The sequence below is a fragment of the Anopheles aquasalis genome, chromosome 2 (genome assembly GCF_943734665.1).
Source record: "Anopheles aquasalis chromosome 2, idAnoAquaMG_Q_19, whole genome shotgun sequence".
NCBI classification, from domain to species: Eukaryota; Metazoa; Arthropoda; class Insecta; order Diptera; family Culicidae; genus Anopheles; species Anopheles aquasalis.
In genome coordinates, this window is record NC_064877.1 from 41,482,188 (window position 1) to 41,505,000 (window position 22,813).

Below are 22,813 nucleotides of genomic sequence, written 5' to 3' on the forward strand. Positions count from 1 at the left end.
CATTGTGATCGTTCGAACAGACGTTCGCCTCGGTCCGTGGTATAATATTTCTCGAGCACTTCCTTTCTGTCTTTTTCACGGGACGAGCGAACACATATGCGTGATACGATCACGTCGAAGGTGTCCTAGCGACCGACTGAACAAGGATATCAACCGAGAGCAGCAGCAATAACGCCCTTCTTCGAAACAACTTTATCTCGGAAGTGGCTCGAAAGGAGTAGCGGTACTGTACCGTACGTTGTGTGCTCAATGAGTTTGCATGTGTGTTAGGATCGTCCCGTGGCCCTCCTAACACCGTGCTAATGATAATAATCCCCTCAAGTGGGCTTAGGCAGTAATAACAATAATGTTACTACTCGCGTGTCGGAAACACCCTGGCTTCGATGGATGAACGGGCTGGTCTCTGGTTCTCCCAAGAGGATCGTCCCATTCGGCACCACGGCGGCGGCGCGCGGATGATGATGATGACAGACACATAACATACATCCACAATTCACTTACTGCTTCCCCGGGCTAGAGCCACGTTTTCCGCGTGGAAGTGGAAGCGAAGAATCTGACAAAGTCATTCTGCTTTTTATTCACCGGGAGGCGACTCATTGCGAGTGCTCTTAGCTGGCTCTGGTTTTAGGGGGGAAGGAGTGAGTACAGAATGCGCTACACTGCGTTGGCAACATATTTTATGTATAGGCGACATGTTGCGACGACGATACGTGAACCCATTACCGATCGGTAGCACGGTTTCGACGGAGAGCCGAATCCTCGTAGGGGCTCTTTTGAAGGGCTTTGAAGTTGGTGCGACGCGAGGCCGTGGTGTGAACAACATTAGCCAACAGTCGCTCATGCATAAAAGCATAAGCATAAGGCGAAGAGGCTGAGACACTTTTCGTCTCTCTTCTAAAGCCCTTATCCGGTGCTCCGGTAGAGGGTTATTAGAGCGACTGTCGGGCGCTAGTGGCTGTTAATGAAATGATAAAGGCCCGCCCTTCGGTGGCTGACCATGAAACCGATGACGGTGAGATGTGGCTAACGAACACAAATGTTATGATTAGACGCAACACGCAAGGTTGATCAGTGGACGGGCATTTCTATTGGACACGGGTGACCCAAACCTTGGAATGGCTTGTGCGCCCTAGTGTCCGTTTGGAAATGGGTTGCGGAGTTAGATGGGCTCCTCTCACCCTCCGGTAACCTGTTCTGAAATGTTTTGTTTTTTAATGTTTCTCCATGTGCAAAATACGGACACAACCGTATCGATATCGCGCGACCGTTACCAAACCCTACGCCGTGGGTATCAACTTACCCCGATCAGATTCTCCAGCTCGCCGAGCCACTCGCTCAGCAGCTTCTCCGGATCGTCCGCCAGTCCCGCCATGCTGAGGTTGGCTTCGAGTCGAGGTCTGAAACGAAAGGAAAGTATGGGATGAGTGTTAGGCGATGTGCTAGAAAGGAATGCGAAGCGATCAAACATAAGAAACCCAGAAGACCCTAATGTGTTGGAACCTGCGCTAAACTCGAGAACGGCTGGATCGATTGGCAAATTGTAAAAACAAAAAAAAAGAAATAAAAGAAAAATAAAAAACTGAAGAGGAAAGTGCAAAAAAGTGCGAAAATTAATGATGTCATTCACTTTTGGGTCGATTTGGATATGATGATACTATAGATGATGAGTTTTCTCTATTATTTTCAATAGAAGAGAATAGCACTAGAACAGGGTTGATGCCGTATAGGACAAAGAGTTTAAGTGCATAGCAATCCTGAATGGAAATCAGCGTTCGATTACGTTCTAAGTGATCAGCTTAGATCTTATCCACCATGAAGCTTCTGTGATGAAGTTAAATGCCTTGTTAACATTGAGTGCGCTTTTTTTGAAGGGAATCTCAAGAAGGATCATGCCGCTGATCGTCGTTGGGAATGATCACGGGAGGATTCGCTTTTTGTCCATCTACGATCCTGATTATGATTTCATTGCTGCCTTCGTCTTTCGCTATCATTAATCCTTTCTCGTTGTTCTTGAGATGTTGATTTTGATTTTCAGACATACGTAATTGAAGCTGAAAACATGCTTGATCCCGTTCCTTAGAGGTCTGGTTACTACGGCGATTAGTGCCAGTCTTTTTGAATTTCGACTGCGCACTCCTTTACTTGATCTTCTGATTGAAAGGATTATTTCTGTCTAGAAAATGACTCATAAATCTCACTTGCGACATAATACTACGAAACAATAAGAGGCCAAATAAAGCATCAAACGAACCGTGCACATCTTCACTCTTTACTATGTGAAAAATAATATAATGAAATAATCTTTCAAAAGACCAAAACAATCAAGCATACCGAACACTAGCAAGAATGAGTATTACAGTGTGTGTTCGTACGGCTGCCGAATCAATATTCTGCTACCTGTCGCAAAATTTAGGACATTTTTATTGGTGTTTGCGATCACAATCTCTTCAATTGTCACAGGAAAAAATAATAAAAAGCAGATTACATATCGCAACATCAAATGGACGAAGCAAATCGGGTTGTTCCTGGCCGTGTTGAGATGAATCTTTCCCAAAAAAATACCAAATATTCTTCAAAAGTTGTAGTATAATGTGGCATTTACTTGAATAAATTAAGTAAAATAGTTTCTGTACAAAAAATCATCAAAAATGATCCTTTTTCCGTGCCCGGTGAAGGCGGTGGAGGATGAGGAGGCAGAGGAGCGGGGAACTCCGAAATTTTCGAGTAGTCTTGAAACTGCTCGAAAAGTCACAAAATGTCGCCTAAATATAGGCAAAATAATTAATGACAGAGCCAGTTTAGAGTGTTTCTACACTGCGCCGTGCTGTTTTCGCTGCCCAAACGAAACTTATAGGATTTCCATAGAATTCCTATTGGAATGTAAAAGATTTTCCCATCCCATCTATCTCTATGGGATTCTATCTGAATAGTCGATAAATGGGCAGATGCAACACGCAAACACGAACTCATCATCATGCTGCGCATGCGACTCGATTGACTTCAGCGAGCTGTAAAGTGTTGCAGCTTGCGATGGAGATCGATCGCCCAGTAAGTAAGCTAATTCCTTTTGTGCTAAAGTCCGCCACAAAGACTGTCACACATCAGCAACTCGCCGCGATCTGAACAATAGATATTTAGGTTAAGGAATTAAACTCTACGGTTTATGCTCCACGGCAAAGCATAACTGACACGCGACAACTGTACCCACCACACCGACAGTGTCTCCGTTACGGGGAACACTCCTCTCTGGCACTGACCTGTGGGGCAATTGGTCGGCAAACAGATAAATAATAAACGGTTACGGTTCATTTGCTTTCCAGCGCTGTGGACAAGCGTGGCGGCCAGGTTTCATTGATCCATTTCAATACCCACCACCACCACCACCAGAAACACTCGGGCGCTCTGCACTCTCCGGGCCACAAACACGCAGTTTTGCTGGTCCAGTTTCTCGGTCCACAGACGCCATACACCAACGTGTACCAACGTGGAAAGCGGAAGGTAAACAACGCTAGCTAGACCTGGGAGGCCTGGGGTCGCCAGAACGGGTATACGCATACGCCGGTTCGGTTCCGTCGGTGCCAAGCGGCCCAACATTGTTTATGCTGGGTAAACCTATGTGGCCAATTTATCAAAGTGTCTACAGAGCGGGCGCACTCACCAACCGGAGGAACCGGTAGAACGCACTTCCACGCGATCTCTCGCCGTTTGCTGGAGATGCTGGGCATGGTCTCTGGTGGACGGCCGGTTGGTCGGTTGCGCAAAACTGGAGCACGCAATGGAAATTAATAACTTCCTGTGCCCGAGTGCATTCCGGAGTGCGCCGCGTGCGGTTCGTGGTCGTCGATCCTCATCAGAACCTTCGCTCTGCACCGTGTTCGCTGCGTGTGTAACTGTGTATGTTTGACTCTTCGGTACGCCAGCTCCGGCCAGTTGTGCAACAGAACAGTGCCAAGAGTTCGGAAGGAACCCCGAGGAGTTCGCCTTCGCCTGACGCCATTAGTGCCGTGATTTACACGCCAACGTGACAACTTCAGTTATGCTGTGGCCCCTGCCTCCAAAGTGCCAGCGAGAACGTGAAATGGCAAATGGCGGGCGGCTACGTCCACATCGGACTTCCAGCAACTCAAACAAACGATCGAGGAAAAGGGGTTTTCCACACCGACGCAATTTTCATTCATCGCACTTCTGCACGAGTACGGGATGATAATTGCGCTTTCCGCTCCTTCTTTCGCCCACTCCCTTGGGGGGAAAAACATAAATCAGGCGCCGCTCAAGTGCTCGACCGTCTTTCTGCACACTCAGCGCACACTCAACGGGCTACGGCGGCGAGAAACGAGAGATGTGAAGCGTAAAATGTGTTTATTTATTACCGCAATTCACAATTTTAATTATTAAACCAACTCCCGTGGGAGGTGCGAACCGGAAGGGAATCCGGGTGCCGGAAAGTGAGAGTTGAAATCGTCGTCATCACCTTCTGGAGCGGGTCTTGAAATCAGAAAGTGCGTTCGAAAGTTAGATTAAGAGTTCTAGGAAGACAAATAAGCCCGAGGGCCAAGCTACAACAAACAGACGGACCTCGCGACGAAGTGATTGATTTGTTCGCCAGGAAATGAAAAAATACTTATAGCTTAGCCTGGGAACATTAGGAACGGAGAAAGGGACCATCCATTGACGGGAGTGTCCCTCTCGCTACACCGAAAAAAGGGGGAAGTAAATTTGCATAAGAAAAACGGTAATGAAACCGATTCGTAGAGGGGAAAAACACACCAAGAAACCAGTGAGCACAGGTGGCAAACAATCAACATACGCACTTTATTGTTTGTCGCAGTCAACCAACCAACCCACCAGTCAAACAGCCAAACACTCTTTCTAGCTAGAAAAGGGCTCATGGTGAACCCTTCAAGTGAAAACAAAAACCCCAGTGACCTCTTCCCGGCAGCAGCAGCATAGAAAAAAGGGTCTCGCATAGAGAGCCCGAAAAACGGGTTCCAACCCTTCCAGCACCCCCAGCAAAGCGTCCCTAAATCAACCAACGACGACGCTCCGGATAGACCAAAAGACTAGCCCAAAATGGGTCACAACTCCCGGAGCGGAGAAGGTCAGCGGCAGCATCAGCATCAGCAGCATGAGCAACGATAAACAAATCACTGCGCCACGAGGTTCAGCTGGCTACCAGCGCTCATTGTCACCAGCGGCAGCACTCTCTACCCCTCTAGCATCGCACCCCGGGATCGCATTAAACACAAAATAGAGAAAAGCTTTTTCTCCTAATTTCTCCCCGCACACTGCGTGTGCCAGCTCTGAAAAGGCTTAACACTCTCTGGGGAGGTGCATGGCCGGAAAGGGAGAAATGGGGAAGAAAGTTTTGCGGCCCAGATCGTTCACTCAAATCTAAACCCTTGGCCCCCGATAACTCGGTGGTGCCGCTGACGTATCCATCAGCTTTGAGCACGTCAATCCGCCCCGAGGGAAGACGAAGTGTGTCCCTTCCTGCTGGGCGGCCTGCTGGGAGTGCTGGGGATACTTGATACCTCACCGCTCGCAGTAAAAGCCGCATGGAAAGCTTTAGCCTGAATGCGTGGTGGAGGCTACAGCTTAATCTGCCCAACGCCTACGGCCGGAGGTGATGCTGCCCCAGGAGCTGTCTCATCAGCTGGCGTGGTGTGCGCTACTTGTGGCACACATACGCTTTGGGGGAAAGGTGTGTATGCAAATGGTGCTGATGATGATGATGAACGTTGCATAAAATTACTCCCTCTGTTCACCTCAATACCGGGCGCATCTTGAGGACCAGTGGACGCTTTGGCAAAAAACTGGGTTAGTTTGTGGCCACGACACCCCACGGGCGTGATACTAAACACTGTGACAAAGGAGAGAGGATCAAGAAGGAAAGGAAGGAGGCCCCTGAGGATGATGGTGGTCGAAGGTAAGGCGAGAGCAGCAGCAGCAACAACAACACGTCCAATAATTGGAAACCCATTTCGTCTCGAGCCTCATCGCGTCGAGTTCGTTTGGACGCAGCACTCAGCCCAGGCCACGGTGAGGTCGCTGGTAAGATGATGGCTCGAAATGGAGTGGTCTGCTCGCGGTGGCCCTGACTAGCTGGCTAGCTGGCTGGCTGGCATGGCATGGCGTGGCGTGGTGGCCCTGAGAGGCAGCACAACAATGAAAGCATAAGTATGACCTACAGCACAGCATAGAAGGCTCGGCCCGGAGCGCCACTTGGCCAATCCGCCATGCTCTAATGGTGGTTCACGGGGCTTGAAACCACGCCAGGCGCCGTCATTTGGCTGGCGAAGGTGTGCTCGAAGCTCAAACGACGCTACAGATGAATAGCATTATCTGTTGGTGTGGGACTAAGCCACACTCTAACACAAACGCACACATGGGTAGCAACCTGATCGACAATCGATCATCGATAAGATGTCATTATCTTGTGGCAGCTAAAACCGGTCCAGCCACCGATATAGCCAGGTTACTGCGCTTCGACAGTAATGCTCACCGGCACGATCTGGTAGCACTCTGGCGTACAAGCGACAATTGGGAGAAAGGAAATCCACCATGGAAACGCCCTCCTCGGTCATGCAAACGATTCTCGAACCGGAGCGAACGGAATAGGCAGTTTTGCGGTGGCAGTTTTCTAATGAAGATATTTAGATTAACAATTCAGATCCACGGAACGGAACGGGCAGAAGGGAAACGACACAATCGGTTGCTCTATAGTGAGCAACCATAGAAGGAGCGGCCTGATGATGATGGTGATGATTGTGATTATTATGGTAACAACCGAGCCGAATCCGACGCCAGTATGCCGCCCCGGCTACCGCGTCTTACGACATCCATAAACGAAATGTCATTATCCGGTCCCTTCGTGGCCTGCTTGGAGTAGTTTTAGTATCGTATGAAGGGAGCACCGTACCGGCGAAAGGTGTCACTTGGCACGTTCTTTACTATTTTAACTATTGCAGCACCGGATGGCCGGAGCGCCGGAAACTGAACGGATGATCCTTTTAATAATGGATGACAGCACTGACTACACACGCATACACATATTTATGAGCTTCGCTAACACCGTCAGCAGATTGGCGTAATACCGTGGCGGCGCCGACCATATGTGGAGCGAAACGATGGTCGACCGATTTGCAAACTGGCGTGCACCGAAAGGGGGGGGGGGGGGGCTGGAGGGGTGGATGGGTTTCGCGGTTTTCCTCCAAGCCACGGTGACAGCGGCCACGGTTACGCGTGCGTGCCGAGTGTACTTAAAAGACCGTTTTCTATGCCCTTTCAACGGCAAATGAGGGGCCCGTTCTGGTGCAGCCCGAGCAGCAGCTGGCGCCTGAACTGGAAACCCTCTTACTACCGATGGTCACCACCGCCGCCACCGATGATGATGACGAGATACACGCGTGGCGCAATGCAAATGTGGACCGCATGCCGACCACTGGCGCCGACCTAAGATGAGATGGCCTGGCTGCCCGCTGACCGGCATTAGTAGTAAGCGGTACAATCTCCGTTCGGCGACAAACGCATTGCACGCCACTGACGCATTACTGACGCTCTCTGTGTCTCTGTGCGCGACCAGGCGCCACCAAGGCACTATGGGTGACCGGCAGGCCGGCCGGCGCACTGGCTTAAAACGAACGCGTGCTCTGGTAGGTCGTTAAGTAAAGGATCGATATGTTTAGAAGGAAGTTTATGTCGATAAAGTATCTTAATCTTTGATGAATATTCAACAGACTAGAAGATGCTGCAGACTATTAGGAGATGTAACATAATGTTCCCTAAGTCTTGTGGGTCTGTGCGATGTATAGAGGATTATTTTTTTTAGTTAAGGAACTTATCAACTTATTACAAATTTTGGGGACAAGTAAAGATGATATTTTAAATGTCAATTTTGTTACTAATTTTAATGAAGTGTGTTGTTTATTAACTTTTCTTTAAAACATTTATTACTGGAAGTTGTTGAAAACATTTAAATCCTCAACTGTAGAGCTAATTGCTATCGTTAACCAAGAGACATAATTCAAACCTAAATTCTTCATCAATAAATTATTCAAAGCTATCGATGATTCAAAATATACTATTTGTAATTAATTTTAGTACATTGTTTGTGAGGTTTGTAACATTTTATGCATACTTTTAAAGTGAAGCACTCATCTTTGAAAAAAATAATTAATGAAAAGTTATTAAACCATCTACCATCTCCCACCGTGCGATCTATGACGACAACTGACGAGACGGTGAAGGTGAAATGAAGCCATCACGCTGCGCCACATCACAGCTTCCTATATGGGCGACAGACCGCCGGACAGCCAGGACAACCTCGATCGCGTACGCGGCGCTCAGTTACTCAGTGGAATGCGATTGGCGCGCGATTGTCACACCGTGCAAACGGCACGAAAGTGATGTGGCCACTTTGCTGGCCTCGTGCGACACCAGCTGCTCGTGTCGGTAGAACCACGATCAGGACGGAAGTTATGGTACTGCGGACGGACCAGCAAGAAAAGCACTTATCACGTAATGATAATAGCATTCTTTGTGCCCCCCGCCTTGTGGTGGCGGCGAGTGGAGAACAATATGGCCACGAGGGACTCTGTGCCGTTGCTGTCACCTCCCCGCAGGTCGGAGAATAACTCATTTATCATCGTACCGGTCGACATCAGCGACTCATCATTAGAAAGCAATGGGGGGCGGGGAGGCTTCCACCAAGGCCGCACAGGTTCCGAAGATGAATTAATCCGATATTCTCATCCGATACGACTCGGAGCCCTTGCATCCCCGGTGCCGATGCCAGCGTTTGACGTTTGACGACATCAAGGTGAGCTTATATCGATTAGCGGTTACTTCCTTGAAGGTTGGAAAAGGCCTTTCCCATGTCGATCAAACGTACGATTATCCATCCCTGTCCTGTCTGTTCCGTCCTTTCGCGTATCAAGCTCAAGTCCTTTCACCTTCATCACCATTACGTCACCGAGCATTTGTCAGTTGATGGCAGGTTGGATTAATCTATCGGCCGAGAAGCAAGAGATGAGTGTTTCATGTTCAAAAGGCATAAATGGTGGCTTCAATCCTAAACACACTCTCATAAAGCGGAAGTTTTGTCTTCATTTTACTGGCTGGCTGGCCACGCCACAACATGGCACGCCATGCCAAGCCTCATCTTATCATTAATTTCAATCCGACATTCCAACCCAGCCAGCCCAGCGTTCTGCCGCCACAAATCTCTCCTCCACAATCTCAGGGAGACGGTCGCCGCTGTCGGTGAATGCAACTGCCGATGCACCACGGAACAGGCACCGACGTGGACGCCGGAATGTGCCATGGCAAAACGCCACCAAGGCGCCAGCGACTCGCAATCAAACCACATCTGTAAACACGCAATAACTGTTGTTATAACCGACGCCGACGACACTTACTACTGTTGGCTACTGGGCGCGCCACCCAACTACCACCCAAAAAACATCACATCTTCAAAGACGCGCTTAATTCCGTTAATCGGATAGCGTGACGACGCAAACCCTGGTGCCCGCTAACTGTGTTCGGTCTGCTGCTGCTGCTGCTGTCTGGGGTTTAATTTGGAAGGAATTCCGCCATGTCGCGATCGCGAACCGCAGCAGCAGCTCCGCCGTGATGATGGTGGATGATGGCAACAGATGGCTATCAGATGGTGGCGTTGATGCCCTGGAGCTGAGGGCTGGAGCTTGGCGTGCGTCCACTTTGGCTTTTTATTAATATTTTCTCGACTTTCGCTTTCCGGGATCGCAGCTTCAGGGTCCGGGAAGGGTTCAGGTTCCACGGAAACGCGCCTGGGATGGAATTGAACTCGAGCGATCAAGCGATGGAACGTTTTGAGCCGCCAAGCATTCGTTCGGGAGTGAGTATAGAGTTTCGTTTCGCGAATGTTTCCAATCATCTGGCGGCCATCGTTGGACCTCCTGGGTCGCTCATTGGCTTCCTATCTTTCTTTTGCGCCAAATTGTTTTGCCAAATTGTGGAGCCTAGCATTGGGGCTTCTTCTCCTTTCTGCTGTTTGCTTCGTTTTCGGTTAAACACAAAACAGATGTTTCGGCATTGAGCATCAGGGGCAAGGGAAGAACCACCACTTACCGATGGCCATCTCGACTGCCCTCGCTCGTCAGTTGCGACTCTTAAAGCCTGATTGCGTTTAATTACTCAACCGACTAACGCTAATCCCTGGTCCGGTTTCTATTCCACTCCATTCTCTCCACAGCACTCTAGTATTGGGTTGCAGGGGCAGTAAAATGATTAGTTTACAACACCTCGTATGACCATCATCGTCATCGAAGATGGGGCGAAAGAAGCCACAAAACGGTGCACATAACCTGCGTTAGCCCCACATTGTCGCCGTCCATTCGACTGTTAAAACGATCCCCAATCCTCATCCCAAACCCATCGTCAGGGGTAAGTGTGTGGCTACGCGTGGTGCGCGCTGTTGTTTAAATAGAAAGTTCTAGTACCGTGGATGATCCGGTGGACAACAACACCCCGTTGTCCGCAGTCGCTGTGTCCACACTCCGGTAGTTGTAACATGATCGTAAAGTGTAGTTACATCGTAAACTGCCAACAGAGCTCCCCGTTCCAACCGTTTCGTTCCGGACCTCTCCAGAATGTGCAAGACGACCCTCTCTGGCCCCTTTCTCTTCCACTCCGGGAATGTCTTTTCCTTCGCTAACAAGCAGAAGTATAAGGTCTTGCTCTTAGTTAGCGTTGTTTCGTTGAAAAGCGAATGTCTCAGTAGCTCGAGTTTGGTTACTTTTCTCTTCTTCTACGAGTCTGTGTGCCTTTCGTTCTTTCTTTCTCCCTTTAGGCCTTCCTGGCCATTGGAATTTGTAGGATCTTCCGAGCTCCGAGATCATCGCTGTTGGCTGGTGCATCCAAGTCCATTCTGTTCAAGTGAGACATTTGTCACCTTTTCTCAGCGACCAACAAACACCCCGCGTGGTCTCAACTATCTTCACAACTTCCTCCGGAACGCCCAGAGTTCCCTCCGGGGGCGAGAGTTGCTGCTCTTTCGTATTCTAATTTCATGGTCCGGTCTGGCCCGGACGGCGGTCATTTACACGACGAGCGAAGAAGGTTTACATTTCTCGATACCCAGAGGGCCACGGAACTGCCTCCAGCACTCCGGATAGCTCTCGCCCGTTCCCTTTCCATTTACTGCTCGGTCGATGGCGATGATGAAGATGATGGTGCTGCTGTCCGGTGACGAGATAGACTTTGACATTAATGCCCCTCGGGATTCGGAACGCTCCGATTCCGAGCTGATGGCTCGCTGGATAGATGTTTTAAAGGCGGTCAGCCACTCCAATCGACGCTCCAGTTTCCATCGACACCGTATTCAATTCTATTGATTCAACAAATAATCCCGGATAACACGAAGCCGACCAATGGGCGTTCAATCGGTGGACGCTGTTGATGGTATTAGCGAGCGATATGTTGCCGCCGGCCACGCCATCCCGGGCAGGCATTTCACTTGATTATGTTTTGCAACAAACAATAGACAGACGCACACCCCACCCGGTACTCGGTGAAACTACGGGGTGCAGATTGAATTACATCCTCGGATGACCCAAGGGAAGAGAGAAGCTCGTGAGTTTGACATTAAACCAAGCGCATCTCGGTGCTGAGTGTCCCTGACATATCGTTGACGTTATAACGCGTTTTCCCCGGGAATGCATTTCCACCAGATTGGAACCCCCGTCCACGGCCTCCGGTCCGTGTGGGTGTGTTTGCTCGCGCATGAAAACAGTAGCGCATCGGATGACACCAGCATCGGTGTGGGCGAGTAGCATCGATATATTCCCCCCTGCGATGCCCAACGATGGTGCATTCGAATTGAACGAACTAGGCCAGCAGCAGCAACGGCGGACCACGATGAAACGCGATACAGTTCAAGTGGCCCCAGAGGGTGAACCCAGGGGCTGCAGAGCCACCCTATACCATGGAGCTAATGCGCGGAGTTGACCAGAAGAGGAAGACTCCGGCCGGCCAATGATGAACAGCGTTTAGGGGCTCCCCATGACTTTGATGATGGCGATGGGAGCTGGAATCGCATGGACGGAGAGTCGCGGGGTTCCTCAAACAATCTAATGCTTTTGAGATGTCGCAGCAACTCCTCGGGCACCCCTTGGCACCTCCAAAACACCCCACCAAGGAACAGAGACCGATGGTGCATCGAAAAACAACCGAAAAGATCGATGGACATTGTGCGCGATGTTGTTTGGACAGCTGAATAGGGGGGGACGATGCCGTTAGGGGATGGGTCTCTAAACTCTGGCTCTGACTCTGACGCCCGAAGGGGAGACACTGTATCCCCCGCCCCCCTCCTCGGATGATCTCCACCGGATAGAGGGAGGTTTATGGCAAACAAGATCTTCCTCGTATCTTGGAACTCGTTTTGAATGCACATCGCCGTCCCGGTCGTCGTCGCTGGTACGTTACAAGACCTTCCTGTTCACCGTATCTTTAGTCTCGAGGCCCGATTGGGGTCCCTTGTACAGAAGCAAATGCAAAAGAGAGTCGAAGCTCCGCATTCACTTCGCAGCTGCGCTACTGGAAGGTATTTTACCATTTTTAATTTCCTTTTCTAGAAATCCTCCAACAATCTTCGGTGGCAGATCGGTGAGGAAAAGAGAGAGGGAGACGGGACGCGACATCATTCCGTGATTTGCGTTTGCGCCCTCCAAACAACCTGGACTGACTGGCAGGGCATGCGCCAATGAAGCGCCAAACCGTGACGGCAGACCGCGCGCCAGACCCCAAGTGGCCTACGCATCAACACACCCATAAACCCCCCACCTTCTGGACCATTTCCCAAAAAAGGGATTGAAGAGAGACCCCGCGATGGACGGCGTAAGGGATTACGAGGATCGGGAACACCGCGACACGCTAATGGGCAAAAGGGATCGACCGGAGCGTGTTTGGCAGCGAAACCTCGTAAACCATGCTGCCTGGCTGGCTGGCTGGCTGGCTGGCTGCGATCGTAACTCACTCGTTCGATCGGTACAAAAAGGGGAGCTGGAGGGAGCAATTGTTGTCTCGCGATGGTCCGAACCGATCGTCAACATTATGAATCGGCAATCGGGAACGGTTCGGATCGCATCGGGAGGGTCTGGTTTTTCGGCAGGGGTTTCCCGTGGGCATACTTATGTTCGGCCAAGCAAATTCTTTTCACCTTCTCTTCTACCCACCTCAGGCGACTGACCGTTCAAGTGAGGAAGGTGGGTGGGCGCTCTTATGTCGCTCGGCGATCAGGGAATGCGATCACCATCACCAGTTGCCCCCCTTTTTGGCTCCCCAAAATCGTGCTCTGAATCGTGTGCGAGCGTGCGTGTGTCTGTTTGAAGAGCAGCATTAGAAATTTGAATAAACATAACACTCAGTGAGGCACACAGACAGACAGACAGACAGACAGACACACAGGCAGACAGATATAGCGCCCAAGAAGGAGCATAAGAGGCGGTCTGGGCTGTAACATGACAAACAAACGGTACGCACATCATTCACACGCTTTGCGTTCTTGCACCGTCGATGGAAATCCGTCGAGTGTGTGCTTAGGCGAGTGACAAGGAGCGGAGGAAAAGGGGGACATTAAAAACATGAAACATTGGCTGCATCGCGGACCGACAATGAGATGCATCGCTCGATGCACGACAACCAAACAGAACACTCGGACCCAGGAGGGTGAAGGAGGCCGTGGCCGATAGCATGACGTGATCTTTGAAGAAAAATGGCCAATAAAACTAATTCCTCAAAGTACTTTCTGTGCCTCCGCATCAAGCAGCATCGAGTCCGTATGCTGATGGAACCGTACCAGCACCCCAAATTCATCTCATCGATCCATCCATCCATCTCGGCTGACGATCATCATTATCCCTCTCTGTCTCTCGCTCTCACGCTGTTTGAATTCTCAATTCGTTTGTTCCAGTTTGAATGTTTCGTATCATCATCATCTTCATCTTTGGTGTCTTTTCCGGGCTTTAACTCCTTCCAATCTCCGGTGCCAAATCCATTCGCCAATGTTGGCTATCATGGTCTCGAGCAAACGGAGCCGCAAAACATGTTTTGATGCTTCCAACAACCACGGCCCCTTTGACTGATCAGCCACAGGCTTAAGTTGTCGTTTCGGTTAGCTATTCCGTTCTAGCTGTCCAGCTTCTTTATGATGCCTAAATGCCAATCGCGGTTTGTTTGCCAATTCATCGGTCGGTCACTCGGTTGCGCTTGGCTTTCTCTAGCTAGGCCAGTCTTCCAGATGCCAGGTTCTGTTTTCTTTCTTCTCTTTCTCTCTGTTTTCTCAATCGTTTGTTGTTCCTGTTTGTTGGCTTCTTTCCAAATGATTTGCCCTTCTCCTGCTTGGGCCTGCCGTTTGTTCTGCAAAACCGCCCCGAACGTTGATGATGTTGTTTAACTAACTCCCTTGGTGCTTGTTTAATCGTTTTGTAGATTTGCTTTTGCAGCTTGTTTACCATCCAATTCGATAAGATGTTGAACTAGAGAGAGAATCACTCTTCTCACCAGTTTGATGTTGATTCTCTTATCGAATCCTATTGCTGAATTGCACCATTTTCTCTATTTTCCCTTGTTTTTAAAGAGATTTCCATATTTTTCTACAAACATTCACCATAACCAGACCATACGGCACTTCCTGCTTTGCATTCGACTTTGACCAAGTAAAAGACAAAGACAAATGGCCACAGAACAGGGGTAGAGCTGGGCATCGTGCATGGTTGAGCGACGATCCATCTTGGCGCTTGCCCTTCCCGACACCCTTTCCGTGGCCAGCAATTACGGCCGCCGATTTCATTTGCCCCTTTTCACCGATTGGTATCATCTTGTGACCCACCACCCACCGATCCGGCCAAGCGCGATACCATAAATTGAGCGCCAAACATTCATATGCGTGCGTGGTTTCACCATCGCTTAAGCGCCAACATGAAGAGGAGGAGGAGGAGGAGGACGGGGGAGAAGAAGATGGAGAGTAGTCCAAACCGGCCGTCGATGGCAAAGTCCTGCTTCCTGCTTTGTTGTCTGCCGGTTAGTCGGTTGGTATTGGTGGTGGTGGTGGTGGTGGTGGTGGTGGTTGTGACGAAGCAAGAACCATTGAACCGCGCACTTTGGTTCGCAGTTCCACGGCACAACCCCCACGATCCCGATCACCTCCCCCCCGGGGGGGCCCTCTTGGACCCCGCTAGCTTGCCGAGATGTTGTTCAAGCGATGCGCTAGATGAGCATTTTGCGTCGCTTATGTGCGTCTCGGGGTTTTGCTCTTCCATGCCGAGTAGAGGAACATTCTCCATTTGCTCGCGTCTCTCGCTCGATGTTTTACAGCTTCCCTCGCGAAGGAGAAGAAGAAGGCGAGCGGCTCATTCACGCCCGCCAAGCCACCTCCGCACACAACACCAGGAAAGGTGAAAGGGAAATGGAAAGGGGGCTAGGAGGATGCGTTCGTGTGTTGTGGGGCACCTTTAAATACACTTTGGACCTCCCCCCCCCCCCCCCCCCCCCCTTTTTCCTCTCTTTGGCATGGGAGATGGCGAGAGGAGGCATGGCGCGACATGCAATAAAATGATCTGAGCATCGGTAACGGCGATGGTGACGACGGCGACGACCAACGACCAACGACACTCTGGCTCGCAGCACATCTGGTGGGTAGCAAGAGGCACAGCAACAGCCGCCAGCCAACGCCGCCAGACCGCGATCCACCGTGACGACACACATTGGCGCGCGCGCGCGCGTTGTCTTTGTCGCCTTCACCGTGCGCTGGATGCCAGGTTTTCGGAGTCTGCAAATGCCCGTTCTCTGCCGTACCGAAAAACCACACCGCCACGAAGCCAATCATCGGTTCCATTCAGCCTCTGAACCGAAATGGAAGGTAGGTACGGTTACAAACCTAAAGGTGCAAAACGAACCGAGAAGGGGTTGTGAAGAGAGGTGAACTTATGGGCAATAATAATCATCAAGCAGTGTAGAGGGAAGGAACTAGAAAATGAGACACAGAGAGCCCCCCCCCCCCGAAGGGGGGACTAACCCTTCGATACACCGATCGAGCGGATCAGCAAAGAGCCGTTGGGCCATCCTTTCGAAAGCCACTTTGTGCGACACTTTGGCGCACCATCGATGCTGCCCTGGTCTCGACTGTACAGTGATGGACACATGATGGTCCAGGGTACGTAGCACAGGAGTAAGGCAACAGATGTATCGTTTTGGAGGTGTATTTGAACTTTGCGTTAAGCATTTGTGTCAAGTTTTATTATTCTTGATTCAAATTGTGTATTAAAAAGGGAATAGTTCACTTCATTCGTGCAATCATTTCTGTTTACTACACATATAGGTCTAGGAATATTAATTGGAAGCAATTTTCCTGTTTCTAAAATAGTACCTCGAAAACAATACATTAAACAATTAAGATTTTGTTGCATACCAAATATGGTCGGCAGAGAAAATAGCTTTTTGCTCAGAATTGTTCATCAACTCGCCAACGTCAGCAAAGAACCGCTACATTCATGCTTAGATAAGCAGCTTGTTAACGTAACGAAACTGCACGAGAAGACAACGTCCTGGTTTGACGCAAATAACCAGCCAGCAACGGTCCCTATTCCCGGATGACGTGTACGTGAACTTGCATAAAGTTCAACTCCGATACTTTTTTAGTTTTCATTGAAAAGCAGATAAAACACTCTCTCTAAAGTTCCCCTTTTTCAACTGGTGACACATAATTTTTTTTTCTCTAATAGTAATCTCTTAATTGTACGTTCCCCGTTTGTTGTTACTTTTCGCATCCATCGAACGGGCAAGAAACGGTCCCGGTTCGGATCGTGTGGTCCACATTCTGTGCCCTCGCATGGCACGTTCCTGTCGCAGTTTTGCCAGCCCACATGTGCTTGGGACATGGTATCGCGTTGTCGCGACTTTCATTTTTGTTTCTACGTACCAAAAGCGAAATCGGAACTGGCTATCATAACCAAGAAGGGTAAAGCGGAGCAAGAAGTGACAAACAAGGAGACAGAGACAGGAGACCGCCGGCACGACACGGCGTGATAAGCGTGGCCACTTATCTGGCCCGTACTGTTGCTGCTGCACAAGCCACGGAGCACAGCCTCGCCAAAGGGCCTGGTTGGTGCTGGTGCTGCTGCTGCGACGATGAGGCTCTTGAATGGTGATCTAACCACCACGCGGGACCTGAAGAGTGGTGGCCCCCGGTCCGTTCGATAGATACTCGGTGGGGCCACAACTTTGCATGGCCAGTCCCCCATCCGCTTTAAGATCTCGAAGGAAAAAGGAGGAAACGTAACGAACGATCGTCCGCGCGGGTATGAGTGAGTGAGTGGTGGCGATGGCGGTGTGGGCAATGCCTGGTGTTGCTCAATGCAAGGGCCATGATCGTGTGACGGTGGATTGTGCACGCTCGCTCGAGATTCGGTCCGCATACACGACACGGCAGAATGCATAAAAGGCAGCGGTGGTGGTGCAAGCAGCAGGACAGCCGCTGCCCGATCGTCGAGGCAACAACGACGGCAAAACAAAACGACGTTCCCTTGCATATGCTAATCCGCGTATGGCAGCCGCCAGGGCCGCCATCGTGGACACCATATGGTAATCAATTTCACCGAGCATCGGGGATAGAAAGCTGCACAAACGTTCCGCGGTCCCAGGATCATACGTAGCGCACGGTGAGAAACGGGATCGTACTGGTCCGTGGACTTTTACCGCTCTTAGGTACCGCTATGGACGATGGATGGGCGCGCGTTGTAAGGATGGCCACCGCCATGGTTGTATAAGTTGCTTTCTGATGTCTCTGTTTGAAGACAACTCCGGGGGACGCACTCAATGTGACCTTCATTTATTTGTGGTTTGTTAGAGGCAAACGATTAAGACCAGCTCCAGGGTTCCAGATTGTGGCCAATCATTTGCCTCGAAGCAATCGGACCGGGCTGACGCTGAGCTACGAGCTTTAAACCGGAATTTACCACCAAGAGGGGAGTTGGACTGGACATTTGAATTATACACGCATACGTACGCGTAATGTGTCAATACACGGCCCCGTCCAGAGATCCAGATCCAAGAGGCAAAGATCTTGGCCTTGACTTCTCTTGGTGTCCATCGAACCGTTGGGCGGTTGTGTGATAACAGGGTCCAGCGCTAGCCTGCGCTGTGTGCGGGTCCATTTCGATGTGACAATCTTGTCCCCGATGCTCCATCTTATCGCCGTTAGAGATTGTTGCAGACGATGACTCCATTATGACACGCAGGTGAAAAGTAATTGAAGCGCCGAGGTGCAAAATGGTCCGTGGCGAGCGTAATTATCTTAAAAGCCAATGCAACCGGCACCATTTTGACGAATACTGGACGCGAGTTCTCCGAGCAGTTCGCTCCAGCCAACCAGCCAGTATGTGCCAGCTGGCTCTTGATGGACAGGTTGTTTGTAAATGAAAAAAACAGCTGGACAAGCTGTGTCAGCACGATCCGCACATTCGCTTGACGCTTCACGCGAAGTGATAAGCGGAGCGTGTGTGCTCCGCCGTTAACTGGACTAACACTTGGTGTCTTGGCGTTGGCTCTGTGGCGTGGCATGGCCTACCGAGAAGCGTAATGTTTGAGCGAATAATACAACCATTGCCTTCCGGGTAATTATCGTGTCTTTACTGCTTGGCCGATACGGTCCACAGCAAACAATCCAGAACTCCCGGTGTCAACAGACACCAGATCATAAAAAAGAAAAACTTGAAAATGACTTTTTGAATATTCATACAGGTAATGAGTAGCACTCACTCGACTCGAGCCGGCCGGCCGGTCTACCGGACCTGGAAGCTGTGTCCTTTCGAAATAAACCTCATCAAAAACCTTCTCGTCAGGTCTACTACTGCCCGCTGCTGTCGCCTATCTCCATCACCTATAAAAACGGGTGCAACAGGAAGGCGTTCAACAAGTTTATGGAACCAGCGGCACGGCGTCAACCTCAACCAATTTCGGCACCACGCAGACAAGGAAAGGGGGAACCACTGGTGGAGGAATGAAGATTCGTTCCTCATAATCGTAAATCGCGTCGAGATGATGACTAAATACTCATCTCCTGGTCGTGTCGTCACGGCGTGCCCGTCCGGGGATGCCTGGAGTGGATCACGCAGTGTCTTCTCGCCTGGTGTGCACGTGGATAAGGTTGATAATTCCATTAAAACTCCATCAGCACGGGGCCACCAATCTTCAGCTCTCTCTCTCTCTCTCTGGCTCTGGCTCTGGCTATCTCGAATCCCCAAGGGGCCAAGGGCTCGAGAACTCGTAAAAAGTCCAATCTTCCCCGTGGTCTGCACGATCACTGCACGCGCGCGCGGCCAGCTGAGACAAAATGGAAATTTTCTAAAGGCGACCGAGGGCTCCTCTTTATGTTTATGTTGCTCATGTTGCTGTCGGTGCCACCCGTGGCGCATCGACGCGGTGCGATCCTGATCCGCCAAAACGCGCGTGGGCTGTGCGTCGTCCAACGTCCGGGACCTCAACTCGCTCGACGCTCACTCTCGACCGCCGATCGACGAATCGATCGGTCACGAGAATCGAACCCCTGGGGGAGGCGGGGCGGCGAGGGTGAACTGACTTCGATGATGGCGTTTTGAGGGCAAACCCATTTTTCTGTAGCTGCTGGTGCTGAATTCCGAGGCCTTGATCGTCTGTTCAGCACCGGCCACAAGAGATCCCTTTGGGGTGCAACATTCACACCTACTCACACTCCACTCCACAATGATTATTATTCATTCCCCCGTCCGGAACCACTGCTGCTGCTGCTGCTGCTGGATCCCACTCAAGCGGAATCAACGCTGCACCCAACCTGCGCTGTCCGCCCATATGGTGCAATCGTGGCTCGCCAGCACGCGGAGGCACACGCCTGCAGAAAGAAGGGCCGAGGAGGAAACGGACCACAAAATACGACCCACGACGACGACGACGACGACGGCGACGACGAGACGGCCCACACACGCAGCACCAGTACTCGAGGCCCGTGGGCTCCACCGTCGTTGTCGCCATCGTCGCCCTCCTACCTGGAATGGGTTGGAGCCATTCCCTGGCCGGCCCCTGGCAATGATCGAATGATTAAACCAAACACCCCGAGACCCCGACTGACGGACTTACCTGGCACGAGAAAGGATGTTTAAAGGCACTAAACCAAACCACACGAATACACACTGCACACGGACGAATCACGGAGCACGATTCATTGGCCAGCACAACAACCACTCCAACGAGCCGTCACGGATCGATTCTACGGCTACTAGGCCCTAGTGGCCAGCTACAGTGTGGACGCTACACTACGGTAACTACGTTACGGGCTTAGCGATGCATCAGGATGTCACGGTTACTACGATTTTGCTCGCGATTCGATGAGTTGCATGGATAAATGACGATCGTGGATGGTACGGGTGCATCGGCACCCCCCGTCCGCCTTATCACCGGCACATACAAACACGCACACGGAAACACGGGCACACGCGGGCGGAACGGCTCACAACAACCCTTATCACTAACCAACGCAACGCGGTAACGTCAACTCGTTGACGGATGCTTATCGTGATGTTCACGTGGTAATGGTGGCGGTGAAGGTGGAGGGGGCCCGAGGAGCTGCAGATGACATAGGCCGACACGCGGACACACTGTTGAATGTTTGCACTTCGCCTATCTAGGGCTTGAAGCCGCCACCTGGTCCCGGTCAGCAGTCGGCTATCGGTTGTTTACGGTCGTCCAGGGTGGTCCCCGCTTTTCCTAGAACGGTTCTCTGCGTTCGATAGTGCTGGAATGCATCAGCATCGGAAGCAACTTTACTTCGCCCGTTTGGCTAGGGACGGAAGCAAAAGTACAATCCGGTCGTAGTCCGGTAGTCGGCGTCCAAATGTGGAAATCGCAATATCGCGGAAACTCGCTCCTTTTTCAGCAACGAGTCTCGCACTCGTGTGTGGCAATGTCCGGACTGCGAATCACGGAGGGGATACAATCTGGCCCCCTGCTTCCATCGTTAGCACTTCAACCCCTGCCCGCCCCGGAACGCTAACCGAGTCAGAATGGCAGCACAGAACGGAACGGAGAATGGAACGAAAAGTTTGCAGCTGGATAGGAAAACTTTGCACTCATCGCCCACCACCCCACCACACACAGACACACATAGACACGCCTGAGAGGGAGGCCTGGCACCCGCACTCTATGTTGGAGAAGCTTGTTGGCTGCGGCAGAACGTTCTATGTGGAATTGCTTCTGCTCTCATCTGCATACGCTTCCCATGCTGCCGCGTACACGTTCTCGGTTCTGCTCACGGGGTGTTGGCAATGCGATAGCTACTCTCGGTCACTCGGAACGGTTTGGGGGCCCCCGGGTGGCGTGGAGCTACCGTGGAACCTTCAACGGGCACGCAATCCTTCAACAACAACGGAGACGACGACGACGACGACGACCACGGTGGTTTGTGGAAGGCGAAAAACACACAAACGTTTCGCTGTTGTTGTCTGTTGTTTTTTTGCACAATACACAATACACGGGGGCCGGTCCGGGTGCAATAGCGGCCACGAAATACACGAGATGAAAAGAAGGTTTGTGTGATGGAGTCGATTAGGTGGATACCCGGTGCTGGGGAATGAGGGGAGGGAACCGTTTTAGAGCTGGAGAGAAGACAACGAGACAACACTAGAAATATAGGCACAAGCGAGCGGGCCCCCCTGGATGTGCTCCGCGATGTCGCCTTTTCTCGGAAACGCGGAATTCTATACTGAAGCCACCATCGGTACGCACCGACATATTGCGCTCCATCCGCTCGCTTAGACGAAATCGCTCTCTCTCTCTTCGCATGTTGGCTCTCTAACATAACTCTCTCTCTCGCTCACGTGGGAGTTGTTCTTCGAAAAAGGTCCTTGCTGATCGGAAGCCCCAGCTTTTTATAACAATATCGTATAATAATCACTCTTCCCACATAAACATGCTAGGAAAATGGATATTTTGAAAATTTAAAACTTCAACATGCTCAGCTGAAGGGAAATAAAAACGGGAAGTCTCAGGTGAACTCCTAGGCTACAGTCAGCAACAAAATTACCATAGTGGTGAGCATTAAAGGCAGTTTTATTAAAATTTACTCGATATGGTTTTATTTTTACAAGCATAGGAAGATTTCAGGTGAAGATTAATGCTGATAGAATGTGTAAGAAAATGGTTTCGAAATCATTTATTTTGTATGTGTACTTTTTTACTAAATGATGAAACTTCCAAGTATATTGTGCAAAATTTACACGTTAATAGCTGCAAAACGGACAAAGATACAATTTTTGGAAATACCGTGCGCCAAACGAGGTGTCGTGAATCTTTGAATGGCCTTTTTGTTTAAATCAACGCTTCCACATTCTGTACCATTCGCAACATAAACATTAATGAACTAGCATGAAACTACTATTTATGTAATATGTTTTTATGTTTTTTGTTTTTATGTCTTATGTTTAATGTTATAATTGTTATTCCAGTTTTATGCAAAAGAACACTTTACTCATCAGTCGTAAGGTTTGCTAATTCCCACGACTGCGTATGAATTTTTCGAACAGTATGTCTATCTTTACTGTTGTATTATGTAGGTTTAAACGCAATTTAACAAAGCAATCACTGCGCAGCATACAGTTCAGCGCTACCCAATCGACTTTCCTACCAACCCATCGCTGCAGTGTTCATTCGCTCAGGGAACATGTTTTCTCAGAAAATTCATCGCGTGAACTAACCCACCCCATCCAACCTCTTCTCCCATCAAGATAGATATTTGGTAAACGATAAAAGA

The 22,813-nt window shown here is 50.3% G+C and overlaps 1 protein-coding gene across 1 annotated transcript in view; it reads right to left on the minus strand.

Annotated features, from left to right (window-relative positions):
* LOC126572149 (ras-associated and pleckstrin homology domains-containing protein 1) overlaps nucleotides 1-21,739 on the minus strand; it is a 52,053-nt gene extending 30,314 nt beyond the window's left edge. The window contains exons 1-2 of the mRNA XM_050231224.1: nucleotides 20,146-21,739; nucleotides 1,301-1,397 (exon numbers count right to left, since the gene is read on the minus strand). Coding sequence (XP_050087181.1) covers nucleotides 1,301-1,372 — 72 coding nt within the window. The 5' untranslated portion in view covers nucleotides 1,373-1,397; nucleotides 20,146-21,739. The remainder of the gene's footprint in view (nucleotides 1-1,300; nucleotides 1,398-20,145) is intronic.
* Between the last annotated feature and the right edge of the window lie 1,074 nt (nucleotides 21,740-22,813).